The sequence below is a fragment of the Aspergillus viridinutans genome (genome assembly GCF_018404265.1).
Source record: "Aspergillus viridinutans IFM 47045 DNA, scaffold_7, whole genome shotgun sequence".
In the NCBI taxonomy this organism is placed as follows: Eukaryota; Fungi; Ascomycota; class Eurotiomycetes; order Eurotiales; family Aspergillaceae; genus Aspergillus; species Aspergillus viridinutans.
This window is the reverse complement of record NW_025091223.1, coordinates 1,006,498-1,019,627: the sequence shown is the minus strand read 5'-3', so window position 1 is coordinate 1,019,627 and position 13,130 is coordinate 1,006,498. Positions and strand designations below refer to the sequence as shown.

The 13,130-nt window shown below is 51.3% G+C and overlaps 4 protein-coding genes across 4 annotated transcripts; all 4 read right to left on the bottom strand.

Annotated features, from left to right (window-relative positions):
- Positions 1–129: 129 nt before the first annotated feature.
- Aspvir_008846 (putative MFS allantoate transporter) lies at positions 130–1,932 on the bottom strand (the record flags this gene model as incomplete). Its single annotated transcript, XM_043272002.1, has 5 exons — positions 130–1,160; positions 1,219–1,403; positions 1,457–1,556; positions 1,611–1,641; positions 1,717–1,932. 5 exons carry the CDS (start codon positions 1,930–1,932, stop codon positions 130–132), a joined length of 1,563 nt encoding a protein of 520 aa, XP_043127937.1.
- Positions 1,933–2,856: 924 nt separating this feature from the next.
- On the bottom strand, positions 2,857–3,669 carry Aspvir_008845 (putative DNA repair protein Dds20/Mei5; the record flags this gene model as incomplete). The annotated part of the gene is made up of 1 exon (XM_043272001.1): positions 2,857–3,669. The coding sequence occupies one exon, from the start codon at positions 3,667–3,669 to the stop codon at positions 2,857–2,859; it is 813 nt and encodes a 270-aa protein (XP_043127936.1).
- Positions 3,670–3,923: 254 nt separating this feature from the next.
- On the bottom strand, positions 3,924–6,840 carry Aspvir_008844 (ubiquitin ligase complex subunit HRD3; the record flags this gene model as incomplete). Its single annotated transcript, XM_043272000.1, has 4 exons — positions 3,924–4,336; positions 4,399–6,333; positions 6,399–6,539; positions 6,609–6,840. The coding sequence occupies 4 exons, from the start codon at positions 6,838–6,840 to the stop codon at positions 3,924–3,926; spliced, it is 2,721 nt and encodes a 906-aa protein (XP_043127935.1).
- A 591-nt stretch (positions 6,841–7,431) lies between these two features.
- Aspvir_008843 (DNA-directed RNA polymerase II core subunit RPO21) lies at positions 7,432–12,927 on the bottom strand (the record flags this gene model as incomplete). Its single annotated transcript, XM_043271999.1, has 5 exons — positions 7,432–7,447; positions 7,509–12,379; positions 12,442–12,512; positions 12,570–12,726; positions 12,799–12,927. The coding sequence occupies 5 exons, from the start codon at positions 12,925–12,927 to the stop codon at positions 7,432–7,434; spliced, it is 5,244 nt and encodes a 1,747-aa protein (XP_043127934.1).
- Positions 12,928–13,130: the final 203 nt, after the last annotated feature.

Below are 13,130 nucleotides of genomic sequence, written 5' to 3'. Positions count from 1 at the left end.
CTGACTGGGACGAATTTTACAAATGCAATTAGAGCCGGGCCAGCATCAAACACAACGAATGGCATTATTATGAAAAAGACGGCCTACAAGATGAACACAACGGTCTTTGGAACATCTCCAGTCAAAGCCTTATAACGCATAGCGGAAGTTCTTTGACTCCATGTCAGTCAAGTCCTTGAACCCATCAAGAACGGCGGCTTCCTCGCGCTGCGAGGGACTATCTTCCGGTGACGTCTTGCGATCTCTCCGCAGATTCTCCCATTTCATGTACACATACGAAGCAAGCGCCAGGACAATCAGGCCAGCGTAGCAGATTAGCAGACCTGTCAAAGCGGAGTGGTACCGGGGCGCTTCACGGGCGAAGAAGATATTGGCGCCAGCGACGTTGCCTGCTGCGTACATGGTGAACCACATGCCATTGGCCATCGAGCGCTTGGTATGTCCAGCGACATTTGTCGCTAAGAGGTTCCACGATACAATGACTGGGGCGCCGATGATGTACTGCAGCCAGGTGCAGCCGACCAGAGTCCATCTGTGGTCGAGGCCGGTGAATCGGATGCCGAGTAGCCCGCCGAACGGGATGAGGCATACCACGGCGAGGACGAGGCAGCGCGAGTCGCGGACGTAGGTCGAGACCAGGCCGCAGATGGGCACCACGACAGCTTCGATGGCCCCCGTGGGGAGCTGGAGAAGGGTTGCGTAGATGCCGCTGAAGCCGAAACCCTTGATGAGCGCCGAGGCGAAGTTCGATACACCGCCGTTGATGACGCCGCAGCCAATTCCAATTCCTAAGCAGAAGAGGACTTTGGGGTCGTATAACGCTTCGAGGGCCTGACGCGGCTTGATCTGCTTGGTTTTAACCCCGATCATGTTCTCTGATACTCGCTGAACAGCGACAATGCGTTGCCGGTGAGTGAGGAATTTAGCGGAGTTCGGTGAGTCGGGCATCAGCCAGAGGAAGAGACAACCAGTGGCGAAGTTCATCAGACCGATAGTGAGGAAGATGAGCTGCCAGCTATGAAGTTTGGTATTACGAGAATGGCCTAGTCCGAAACCGAGAAGCGCTCCGATCATCGTGGCCATGCCGTTGCCAGACAGCCAGATGCTCATACGCAGGGGCTGTTCAGATCTCTTGTAGAACATGGAAGTGAAGTTCATCACTGCATTAGTCAGTCTCCCAGTCCGAGGTGATGGATGTCAAAATTTATTGGAACTTACTGCACGGACTGACGCATGCCTCTGCCATGCCCAACAGGAATCTCAAGACTAGGATACCCGCATAATTCTTAGCGCCGATATGCGCAATAACGAGGCCGGCCCAAATCATGATGACTCCACCCATATACTTTGCTAGGGGCAATCGTTGAATCAGGAGATTCGCCGGGATCGCCCAGAACAGGTACCTTATCAAGGTCAGCGAAGTCGGCACCATTGTATGAGAAAGGGTCTGGGGTACCCAAAGTTGAAAATAGCAGCAACCCAAGAATATCTCTGGCCTTCTAGACCGAGATCTGGAATGAGAGTATAAGCCGAGGCGTAGTTGAGCGAAAGCTTGTCTATGCATCACAAATGAGTTTCAAGCATCGTCTGTGTGAATGAGCGTGTCTAACCCAGAAACTGAATTACATAGGTCAAGTATAGCTGTTCAGGCGAAGCGTCAGTGACTGATACACAGCACGATGCAATTAGCAAGACGGTGGATCGATGGGGCCATACAATCGGCAAGATCCTGCGATCTAACATCTTGCGCACTCGGATCCCTTCTTCCTCCAGTTCCTCTGGCGACAATTGCTCCGCCTCCGCATAGAGGTCTGCTCCAATGTCTCTAATCTCCCCAGGTGCAATATCATCCTTTTTCTCCAGACTGTGGAAGTGTCGCACGTGCAGCTCGGCTTTCTTAGTATCAGTCATGGCTGCAAGATCAACTGACATGGAGTGCAAATAAATGGTGTAATGTCAAAAGTTGACGGGTTTCAATCTACTCATTCCCATCGGAATCATTCCTGCCGTAATTTCAGATACCTTAAATATGAATGAGAAGATACTGCAGAGTATAATGTTATCAGCTGCTGGTAGATAACACGGGCTCTATCTCTTGGCACTCAGATTATACTTTGTTATCGTAAACTGTTGTGAAAGCCAATTGCCAAGCTTCATTCTCCGCACGAAGATGGGCTAGTCTTGGCAATCAGCGGAAAAAAGTCCGATTGTCCCCTCAGTTGCTGTGTAAGACTCTCAACATGCAGACCGAAGATGGCCGGTTGGATGGGCGTCGTAGGCGTCGGCACTTGTAGCCTTGTAGGATACTAAGGTGATGGCCCTGAATCGAGAGAGCCGGCAATGTCAGCTTGCTTCAGAATCTTGACTAGATTGTCCACAAACAAGGGGAAGTATCGCGTGAAGCCGCTTCCGATGCACAGCGAGACGGAGGATTGCCAATCAGATCTCTGGAAGGTATTCCCTATCTGGTCAAAGACAATATCAAGGCCATGATGATGGATAAACTTGGAAAGATACGAAGCGGAAGGATGCAACAAGAGAGGAAACCCATGGACTCGAAATCCTGTACGTAGACCACTTCGATGATACGAACCCGGCATGGGCCTGTCCCTGTCTACCATTGGACAAGTTGTTGCGATAAATGACTGACTCTCAAGGTTATACTCATACAAAACAAGGACCGAGTATACAAATCTCCGAACGCGGCCACCATATAACAGTCATTGAAGTCATTATTTAATCCATCGTTGGGTCGACCTATCATATCCGATCATCTTCAAGTCGATATTCAGCGTCTTCAGCATAATGTCCATTGTAAATTCCTGTGCATATTGTGTTAGCATCCTCTTCGTCCAGTCAAAGCGACATTCCATCCAAGCATACCTCATCTTCAACTGTCTCTCCCCCAGTACCCACCTCCTGTTCCTTTCGGGGCATCTCAACTTCATCAAGGAGCTCAGCTTTCCGCTGTTTCAGTTCCTCTTCATCCATCTCAAACCCCTCCGCTTCCGCATTGCCACACCATGAATTCATTTCCTCCTGTTCCCACCTGGCGCTGTTGCTCTGCATCCGCTCTCTCCAAGCCTTCATACCCCCCATCCGAGAGACCCGCTCTCGAGCTCCTTCGAAAACCTCTTCAGCGGCTTCCTGGCTTACAGTCTTCCATTTAAGGATCAGAGCTTCGAGCTCGGCATCTTTCGTCGACGATTCAATTCGTAGAGCTTGCTGCACGGTATCGAGTTCAGAGCGGAGAGCCGAGAGTCTGGATTGTAGAGCTCTTTGTTCCTTTTGAAGCTCCGAGATGACAGGATCTGCTAATATGCTCTTCTTCGATAAAGTCATCTGATTTGTAGTAGGTTTTCGTTTTCGATTCTGCAAACTTGGGACTGGCGAGGCGGGAGATGAGCTTGTGAGAGAAGTCGGTTTAGAAGAGATGGAAGTCGACGGCGTAAGATGTTCCTGTGCATGTTTTCCATCTCCATATTGTCTTTCTTGTCCTTCAGCTTCAGTATTGATGGAAGAATTGTTGGAGGCCTTCTCCTTATCCACAGTGCCCTGCACTGGCTTGCGGAGAGGTGACTTGAACGGCTTCGATAGTGAAGCAGCGGCACTTTCGATGCGACGTCGTTTTCCGTTCAGATTGACAGACGACATTTCAAACAATGTCATTCAAATTCCCATTGGATCACATCCTCACATACAGCTTGCCGATTCAAAAAGATTCACTTTGGCTTGGAATCGATGGCAGAATGCACTTTTAGGTCGTCTGGAGAAGTTGATCAAAAAGGTGCTTATCGATAAGAGCTGCTACCCGATAAGATAACAGATACTGATATTTAGAGAACTACGAAGATTCTATGAGCATGAAATAGTGCTTAAGAGAATGTACAATTAGATGAATCCATGCAGATGCTTTCCGTTTATTAATGTCCGACACCACCGGCAACCCACTGAGCAAACTCCGGATCTCCTGGCTGCGGGAAAAACCCGCGGTCGTTTTGATTGTTCACTGCCGCTGGGTTGGCACCTGGATTCTCGTTCGGCCTCTGCCTGTTTCGCTGCTGCCTCAAGTATACAAGTACAAGTAATGTGGCGGCCAAGGTGACAATAATGAGGCCTTCCAGGACGCTCTCATCAATGTCGAGTTCGAGGTCATCGTAGTAACCATCGTCATGACGGTGTTCATCAAGCGGGCGTGCGTCTGGATTCGAAGATAGCATGTCATCTTCATCTTCCGCGTGTTTGTACAATTGTGAGTGATAACTGGCCTCCTCCTCTTCGTTGTTCTCAATAAACGCTGCAATCCACTCTTTGAATGTCCGACGAGGCTTTTGTTCTGCGGTATCCGGTCAGCATGTAAACAGGGTGTAAGCGGTTAAATCATCTCGGGTATCCTACCTTCTTCCTCTTGAATGGAGTTGACCTTTCCATTCGTAATCTTGTTCCAATAACTGCGTATCCGCAGCTTTATCAGGCTTAATTTCACAGGCAGATAAGCTTCTGCATTTGCTTCGAGCGCCAAGTCGTAGTATCTTTTGGCCATGTGGAAGTCTTGCTCCACGGCGACTCCATTCTCGTGCATCCAGCCAAGGTTCCAGTAGGCCTGCGCACTGTAATGGGCCTCAGCAGCGGTATGATAGCAAGTAGAAGCTTTTTCAGGGTCGGCTCCGATGCCAGTTCCGCTGAGATAGTAGTCACCCATCTTGATCAGGGAGTCGATATTCGCCTGTTTCGCCGAACGTGTCCAGTAGATCAGCGCTAGAGCAGCGTTTCGAAGAAGAGACGGACGAGGCTTCTTAACCGCAGGTAGAATAGTGTCGAGCGACAACAATGAGCGCTGGTCATCGAGCAGGAATGCTACATTTGCCTGAGCGCTTTCGTAGCCCTGCTCTGCAGCCATCATGGCTGGGATCAAAGCCGCTTCTTTATCGCCATTCTCATACGCGGCATTTGATTCGGCAAACGACGAATGAATCGCTTCGGCACGCTCTGCGACCATCTTGTAATACGATGCGGCCATGCCACAGTGTCGTTGCCGGCCGATGCCATTGTTCGACAACTCCGCCAGGTAATAGAAGGCCTCCATGGACCCCCAGCGAGCAGCCAGCTCGAAATACCGTGTCGCTGTGGCAACATCTCCCTGATCCAGGAATAGAACTCCAAGTCTGGTCTCCGACGCTGGATAGTCCTGATCGGCAGCCGATTTGAAATACGAAGCGGCCCTGAAGGCGTCCTGGGGCACGCCATACCCATGGAGATACATGAGTCCGATCTCGTGCTGACAGAGCGAGTCGCCGTTGACTAGTCCCCGCTTAAACCAGGTAAGAGCGTTGTTGAAATTCTGCTCGACGCCTTCGCCGCGCAGGTACATCATTCCAACGTAGCCGGCTGCTTTCGAAGCAAGTTTATCGATCCCCATGGGGTGATTGGGATTGACTGACCCGTCCTTGTTCCAGTAACGTCTCGTTACCTGCTTGAAGTACTTCATTGCCTTTCGGAAATTCCGAGGCAAGCCTCGCGCCCCATCGTAGTGTAGCTTCCCCAAACTAAAAGTGGCCTTGAGCTCCCCCTTACGCGACATGAGGTCCAGGTATTCCAGAACGTCCTCCAAGCTGGCCTCGGTACCAGATTGGACCCCATCGCGCTGTGCGTTAGGCCCTGAGCTCGAGACACTGGCACCCTCGCCATAAACGCCACCCTCCTCGTCCGCCCACCGATAAGCTTCACGAGCCATGCTATAGCCACCGGGCGGCCCAGATCGATACCACTGAATCGCCTTGTCCGCCACCTTCTTGTAGTAATACGTCGCTTGATCGCAGTCTCTGGGAGTCCCGATACCAGCGTGGTGGCGATACGCCAGCGTCATCTCCGACCTCGTGTTCCCTCCTTCCGCAGCAAACGTATGATACAACAATGCCTTCGCCTGGTCGCGCTCCAGTCCGTCCCCGATGCCGGTGGCGTACATGAAACCGAGCATATACTGCGCTGTACTGTTTCCAGTCAAGGAAGCAAGGCTCTGGTACCACTGGAAAGCGCGCTTGAAATCGCGCGGATGTGTAAAGTTGCCATAGAAGTTCATTTCCGCTAATAGGAACATCGCATCGGGGTTCTCATCCTCCTCGGCAGCCAGCTTGAGTTCTTTCACGGCTTTGACGACATTCGGATCGACTCTTCGCTTCTCAGTTGTCTCCGATTGAGGTGCATCCATGAATAGGATGCGGAACGCCTGTTGGGCATAATGTAAGACATATCCGACGAGGCCCGAGGGCTTCTCAGATCGGGCGGTCGAAAGCTTTATTCCATGGAGGATTCTGAGGGCGTTTTCGACACGTTCTATAAGCAGACAATGTCAGTCGCCCTCCCATCATGTTCACACATTGGCATCAATAGCTTCTAACCATGTCCGGGCCAAATGTGAGACCCCTCAGCTTCACCCGCATATTGGCTTCCATGCTGATATGCTTCGGAAGTCACATCTATTGATGTATGACCATCCTCTGACTGAACTTTCGATTCAACCACGAGCGCCTGCAGCAGCACTAGAAATTGATCGCTGATCATCAGTATGAAAGCTCGGTGCCACCAACGTTGACGGAGTGGATACTTACGGAGCGCCAGAGGCAGGAAACGCCATAGCCATAGGTTCTTCATGTTGCCTGGCAAAACTTGGTAGGATTTGGGAGCAATAAGAGGCACATTGCGATTCCTCTTCTCACAGTTTACTGGACATCGATCCACCTCGCCAACAGTCAGAAATGTGGTCTCGATGTCTCGGGGGAAGCTGGCCCAGCTTATTAAGAGCTCACGCGGAACGGGCCACCTGGCGTTGCGGAGCTTCATTTTGCCGATGGACTTATCATGCAAACTATGTCATCTTATCACAAGAATTATCATGTCCTGCGACAAATTTCCTACACTGCTAAATAATGTCTTCCATTTAAGAATAGTATTCCTTTATTTATCCATTCCTCTTTAATCCGTTTTAGGCTAGGCTGTGTACATGAAAAGAACAAGCAGTGGCAGTAATACAATCATTAACAACGCTCCTTGAGGGGACCAAAGCACTCGCCAACTCGAGACGATGATCCACAAACCATTCAGTTCTAAAGCCATTGTGGTATTTCGAAGCTCCGAAGGGAAGAGGGACTGCAAGGAATGAGAACAACATGCATCGCCAGCCCAGAAGAATGTATCACAATTTCAGCAGGGTGGCTCAAATTATTGAAGAGAAAAAGCAATCAGGCTGAAACGTCAAAAAAAAAACATACATTTGAGAAAGGCTGCTGGCGCCCATATTGAGGATAAAATAATCAACCAAGTCCGCAACCTCAGATGCAAAATGTGTTCTTTTTATGGATTGTTCGATAGAATGGATGATGGTACAGGAATAGAACGGAAACCATAAAGAAGTAGCCGAAGAACTTGCTAATCTCACTGGCGAGGAGACCTGGGCAAGAATGTTAGTCCAATACGCACGTATCAATCAAGCTGAAGACGAGGGTACATACGAAGGGCTGAAGGCCGGGGACGTAGGACTGTATCCAGGGGAGGTCGGACCTCCCGGAGACGTCGGCGATCCAGCAAAGTTAGGCGACGTAGGTGAGTACGTCTGCGGGCTCGTAGGAGACCAGCCAGGAGAAGTAGGCGTGTACTTGGGAGATGTAGGTGAAGTAGGAGATAGGTGTCGACCGGCGCCACCAATAGCAGGACTGGTCGGGCTGTAGCTAGGCGACGTAGGGCTGAACGCAGGAGAAGCCGGGCTGAAGCTGGGGGACGTAGGGCTGTAGTTGGGCGATGTTGGGGAGAACCCTGGCGATGTGGGAGAGTAGGACGGAGACGTCGGGGATGCCTGCCCATATGCCGGCGACGTTGGTGAATATGCGGGCGAGGTCGGAGCGAACGATGGGCTGGCAGGAGAGAAGCCAGGGGACGTCATGAAACGAGGGCTGGTGATGCCCATGCCAGGAGACGTAGGTGAATAGCTTGAAGTTGGGGAGTACCCAGGAGATGTTGGATTGGCGCTGAACGGGCTGCTGGGTGAATAGCCTGCCGGGCTTGTAGCAGCGGGGCTGAAACCACCTCCAAAGCCACCCGTAGGTTGGTACTCGGTGAAGCCGCCAGGAGACTCGGCGCCCGCCTGGCGAATGGGCGAGAACGCAGACTCTGGGTCGGGTGTACCGATGTACGCACTTTCCTGCATGGGCGAACCAGTATCGTACTGTGTGGCAGCGCCGTCGGAAATAATTGCATCCTTGGCCCCAATCGTTCCCATAACTCCGAATCGTGCATTGTTCGACACAACAGTATTGAGGAGATTCTGATCAAGGTAGAGGTCAAACTCTCCTGTACCAGCCGGGGCCATCTGTCCCAGGATCAGATTCTCCGACACACCGCGGCAGTCGTCGAGTTCTCCGAAGGCTGCAGCTTCCAGCAAAATCTCCACCGTCTCTTCGAACGAACACCGCATCAGGGCACCATTGTCAGCACGATTGATACCGTGGCGAGTGACCGGTGTCAGATAACCTCGCACCGTCATGACGTCGACCAGGAGCGCCAGATGCCGGTGGTTGACATAGGAACCGTCGAAGGCAAGCACTTGGGTCAATTCCCGAAGCACAGCCGTACGGGCAGCTTCAATACCAAAGACTTCAAAGACCTCGATAAACTGGTTCGAGTACGTGCGAGTAGCGTCAACTCCAGGGACAGCCAGGACCTCACCAAGGGAAGAACCACTGGTTTCAAGAACCCACTCCTTGCAGAGCGGATCAGTCTTGCTCGCAAACAGGGTGCCATCCTCAAGAACACGGACTTTGCTCTTCTCGTTAATGAAAGCCCGTTCCACCCCTTGGACACCACGGAGAGTGAGAGTATCCAGAAGATGCTGCTCCAATTTCTTGAGAGTGACATCGTATTCAATGTCCTCATCATCCTCGTCTTCCTTGTAATCCTGGATCTGACGAATACGGATGACCTGCTCATCGGCGTTGTTATCACTGAAAATAACCGCGATATCCTTGGGGTAAGCCTGCTTGATTCTGGCAGCGACATCTTGCACCGTAAGACCCTTATCAAGGAGCTTTGGCCGACTGAGAATGATACGAAGCAACCACTTGGACTGTCGAGAAGAGGCGTCTGTGACATCCTCTGGAATGATGAAGTAGGACTCGACCATATCCCTATCATTTTCAATGACCGTGGTCTGGATGTCCGGGTCGTAGTAGATCTCAGTGGCTTCTGTAACGGATCTCAGGCTGGTATGCTCAACAACGCTTCGCAACTGTTTAGCAGACTCCTTATCGTGGCATTTGTGGGGCAACTGGTAAACCGTCATAGATGGCGTCTTGATGTTGGTAGCAACGTTGAGAATTTCCTTGAGACGAGGAACACCAAGAGTGACGTTCTTCGACGAGACACCAGCAAAGTGGAAAGTGTTCAAGGTCATCTGTGTAGCGGGCTCACCAATAGACTGAGCGGCAAGCACACCAACCATTTCACCTGGGTTAGCACCAGCCTTAGCAAATCTGCTCTCGATAGCACCGATGACATGCTGGAAAGCGAGCTTGTTCATCGAGTACTCGGTGACAAGTCTGCGGAATGCAAGGCGACTGCGGAGCTGTGCCTTGAACAACAGTGTAGCATTCTCCTGCGCCTCGCGCGAGATCGGATCGTCGCCACGCACAACTAACAAACGGTCCAGTAGAGAGCGGACTTGAGGGATGACTTCAGCAGGATGCAAGTCGCTGATGGCCCCTTCACGTATCCGGAAAGTGCTCCTGGCAGTTTCAAGAATTCTCTGCACGTTGATGGGAAGCTGCATCATCTCATCATCTTCTTTCGCGACAGTACGAAGGAATGCCCGATCTTTGAGCAATTGCTCCCATTCCTCGTCGAGATATCTCTGGACTTCAACATCACCAGCGATTTCATTGGCCTGTTCCAAAACTTCAGGTCCCAGGCTCCTCTCGGGATCCATGAGATCCACACGGAATCGCTCCCTGAACTTCTCATCAGAGCATCTGATAATGTCGACCCGCTGGTTTTCGATGTGAGCACCATCAAGACCGTCTTCTCCGTAGATGAATTGTATCACATCACCCAGAGAGTTTCTGACAGTACCATCATACTTAACCATGACCTCTTCCAAGGCCTTAACCAGCTTTCGCTGAATATAACCAGTTTCGGCAGTCTTGACAGCAGTATCGATCAGACCTTCTCGACCGGCCATGGCATGGAAGAAGAATTCGGTTGGGGTTAGACCACGCAAATAAGAGTTTTCCACAAATCCGCGAGATTCCGGAGAGTAGTCATCCTTGGTGAAATGGGGAAGAGTACGATATTTGAATCCGAAAGGAATACGCTTGCCTTCGACGGACTGCTGGCCCACAACAGCAGTCATCTGAGAGATATTGATCGTCGAACCCTTAGATCCAGACCGGGCCATCTGGATGGCGTTGTTGAGATCCTTCAAACTCTTCTCAGTCTCACTACCAGCTTCGTCACGGGCATTGTTGAGCGCACGCGAAACCTTGCTCTCAAAGGTCTCTCGAACGTTCATACCAGGCAGGGGCTCCAGGGTATTCTCCGTGGCGCTTGCTGTGATAGTCTCGACTTCCTTCTTCCTCTCTCGCACACAATTCTCGATTCGCTGAATCGTGATCGCGTCCGGAATGGTGTCACCAATGCCTATACTGAAACCATTGTGCAGCAGCCAGTAGTTGACAATGGTTTGTGCACCATTGAAGAAAGCCACCGCAGTATCCGGCCCGTACTCATTGAAGATTGTGTGAATGACACCACCACCGCTAGCACCAACAGTCTTCTTGGAGAACATTCCATACATCAACTGTCCGCCATGGATGAGCAGGCCACCGTCTGTCAAAGGCGAGAACTTCTCTACCAGACTAGAGTTATCTTTCTCCACACGCAACAGATTGAGCCCAGATGGAAGAGCCATGCTTATCATCTGCTTTCCAGTCCACCTAGGTCTAGGCTTCAAGATGGCTGGCGGAGGGATAACTCCATCCCAGTCTGGAACCCACAACATGATGTTCATGACCTGTTCTTTAGACAAGAAGACATCACGTCGGCAAATCTTGTAAATACCGCAGAGAGTATCTTGCACAATACCCATAAGGGGACCGTTACGCTGGGGAGACACGATATTCAAAGGGACCAAGGCGAGCTGCTTCAACTCTGCGCGAGACTCCTCGCTCTGAGGAACGTGCAAGTTCATCTCGTCACCGTCGAAATCAGCGTTGTAAGGGGTGGTGACAGACAGATTCAGTCGGAAAGTCGAATAAGGCATAACACGGACACGATGACCCATCATAGACTCCTTGTGAAGGGAAGGCTGACGGTTGAACAGAATGATATCGCCATCCATAAGATGCCGCTCGACTTTCCAGCCATACAGCAGTTGTTGACCACCAGCTCTTCGGGCATGACGTAAATCAATACGCTCACCATTGTCCCGCACGATATACCTCGCTCCAGGATGTTCGTTTGGGCCATTGGCGACAAGCTGCTGCAGCTTCTCGATGTTGTACGGAGTGACAACTTCGGGGTAGGTCAGAGTTCGAGCAATACTTCTTGGAACACCGACCTCGTCAAGAGACAGGTTCGGATCACCAGTAATGACAGTACGAGCGGAGAAATCGACACGCTTGCCCATCAAGTTCTGTCTAAGACGACCCTCCTTACCCTTCAGACGGCTTCGGATAGCCTTGACCGGTCGGTTCGACTTTTGCATGGCCTTCGGCTGACCAGCGATATCATTGTCCATGTAGGTGGCAACGTGGTACTGCAAGAGCGACTCAAACTCGCGTACGACGTGTTCAGGAGCGCCTTCCTGTTCGCACCGCTGGACATTCTGGTTCGCTCGGATAATCTCAGCCAACTTGTAAGTCAGATCATCCTCACCGCGCTGGCCGCTGGTGCTGCCACCGACGAGAACACTGGGACGGACAGGAGGAGGGGGGACAGGCAGAACAGTGATGATCATCCATTCAGGACGAGCATAGTCATTACTCAAGCCCATGATGCGAACATCTTCGTGAGAAATGTTGCGGAAGACATTCAGGGCCATCTGAGGAGTAATGACTTTCTTTTCCGGCTGCTGCATCTCATCCTCATCCATCATGCTCTTGTTGGGCTTCCATGTTCCAACCAAAGTGATACCCTCTTTACGAATCGTGGGCTGGGCGTTACCGCAACCACCATGCCTCCGGAGAGGCTTGGAGCTCTCTTTCGAAAATGGCTCGTCCTCGTCCGGCGGAGGGTCTGCTTCACAGATCAACACATCCTTGGACAGTCTCCAGATATGGTCGAAACGTCGCTTGGGATCTCTCATGCGTAGGGCTTCTAAGAATTTGGAGTCGGACTGGTTCTATGTCAGCATATCATGCCATCTAGGATTTGCCATCCCAATTAGGGATGACTAACCGTATCGGCTTTGATCTTGCCACAGTTGTGGCAGACAGTCTCAAGGAGTTTCTTGACTTTGGTCAAGAAACCTAGAGTATAGGGTTAGTTTCTCGCATCTGTAGCGGATTCTTAGACAGATAACATACCGATGTGGAAGACTGGAGTCGCCAGCTCGATGTGTCCGAAGTGCCCAGGACACTCCTTTTGACCCTCCTCGCAGGTCTCACAGTTCCATTGCCGGTCAATCGTACCCAAGCGAGGATCATTCAAACCCTTTGTCCGCGGCCGCATCCGTTGTTCGTCCTGTTTATCATTTCGACCTGTCAGTCATCCCACGCCACAAGCCCCTGTCAACAGAAGACAAGTTGTACGAACCATCGTCTCTGGATACTCAACATGCACCACGCTCATCCTTTTGATCTCCTCTGGAGAGAAGAGTCCAAACTGGATCTCCTTGATGGTGCGCAAAGGCGCCTTGGAGTAGGGAAAGTAAACGTTCGACATGGTGGCGGTCGGTCGTCGGGTGTGGATGTGATACTCGAAGGAACGAAGGCGGTTTAGCGATCAACGACACGAACGATCCGAGTCGCACAAAGCAAAATCAAGCGATACTAGAGCGTTAACAATCAAGCGTGCTCGAGCGACGATGAAAGAGTTTGCAAGCAGCTGGCCGGCTGAGGCCTTTGGCAGCCCTTGCCACGAGGGCG